The 1,291-nt window shown below is 40.2% G+C and overlaps 1 protein-coding gene across 1 annotated transcript in view; it reads right to left on the minus strand.

Moving 5' to 3' along the window:
* Nucleotides 1–604, minus strand: part of LOC101849285 (high affinity cGMP-specific 3',5'-cyclic phosphodiesterase 9A-like) — a 24,751-nt gene extending 24,147 nt beyond the window's left edge. Inside the window, exon 1 of the mRNA XM_035969399.1 lies at nucleotides 591–604. Coding sequence (XP_035825292.1) covers nucleotides 591–604 — 14 coding nt within the window. The remainder of the gene's footprint in view (nucleotides 1–590) is intronic.
* Nucleotides 605–1,291: the final 687 nt, after the last annotated feature.

The raw sequence follows: 1,291 nt of genomic DNA on the forward strand, positions 1-1,291 counted from the left end.
CCCCCCCCCCCTCCTTTCCTTTTCTGTCATTTTCCCCTCTGTCCCTTTATCTCTCTCCTTTTTAAAAAGAAAGTGTAACATCTCTCCGCTCGATTAGATACACAGATACTGATGTAGGAAATCATACACCGTGCTTTCTGGTCTTTTTAAAAATCTTTTCAAAGGATCAGAGAAATCAAAAGAAAATTACGTTTCCTTAAAAAAAACACATTATGACTCCCAACATTTTTGTTTATCCTCTGATCTTACTTGAGGATTAAATTAAATCTTAGTAGGGTCATGGGCAACAGAGCTTCTAGCATCGCATTCTCTGGGTTCTGGGACATCTTGTTCAGTTTAGATTTACCTCGAAATGTAAACAAACGAAACAATCCCCCCTCCCCTTTTTAACCAAAATAACTACTTTTAAAAGTCAAATAATGCCTCGTATTTTGAATATAATTATACCCTCCCGAAACGGAACACGATTTTAACAAATGAAACACAATATATTATGTCTGTAAGCAAAAATCAAACATAATCTGCTCTTATAATTCAGAGGAGATACATTTTCTCGTGATGACTATATATTCAAGATGGCTGCTGCTGACCTGACGGCAGCCATTTTGAATAAACAGTATCAGATTTGTTCATCGTTACTTGCCAGGCATCAATCGTCATTAATAAATGATGTACTAGTAATCAACAGTCCCTGGGGTCTAGCAGTAAGGGAAATTGCTCTTAATACTGTGGCTATCCCTCCCCCTTAACTATCACAGAAAAACCCGCGTATATGGAATAGCATTTAGGTACTTTGTTCTCGCACACAGGAGACCCGAGTTCGACTCCCGAGTTGGGGGAATTTTATTTCAAGTTTCTCAGTCTTTCTGTTGACATGCTGTATCCCTTTCAATACGGGCTGATCCTTACAAGCAGTGTCGGAAGCCCGCCTCCTAAATGATCAAAACTGTGTCGATAGGAGCGAAAAGACACCTACGTTTGAAAAAAAAAAGACAGAAGAGGTCGTTCTTTCTCTCTAAATTCCAGAACTTAATTTTTGACAAAGAGGTCATTTTTTCTCTCAGAACATCATTAATACAGAAGAAGTCATTCTCCCTTTCTCCCCTTCTCCACCCCTCTATCGCCCTCTCTCTCTCTCTCTCCCCCTCTCTCTCTCTCTCTCTCTCTCTCTCTCTCTCTCTCTCTCTCTCTCTCCGCCCCCCCTCTCTCTTTCTTTTTCTCATGAAGTTCACCCAGACACAAGTGGTCATTCTTTTTTTAAAGAATACCCTGACGGTGATTCATCACGCGT

The sequence above is a fragment of the Aplysia californica genome, unplaced genomic scaffold, assembly GCF_000002075.1.
Source record: "Aplysia californica isolate F4 #8 unplaced genomic scaffold, AplCal3.0 scaffold00144, whole genome shotgun sequence".
Taxonomy (NCBI): domain Eukaryota; kingdom Metazoa; phylum Mollusca; class Gastropoda; order Aplysiida; family Aplysiidae; genus Aplysia; species Aplysia californica.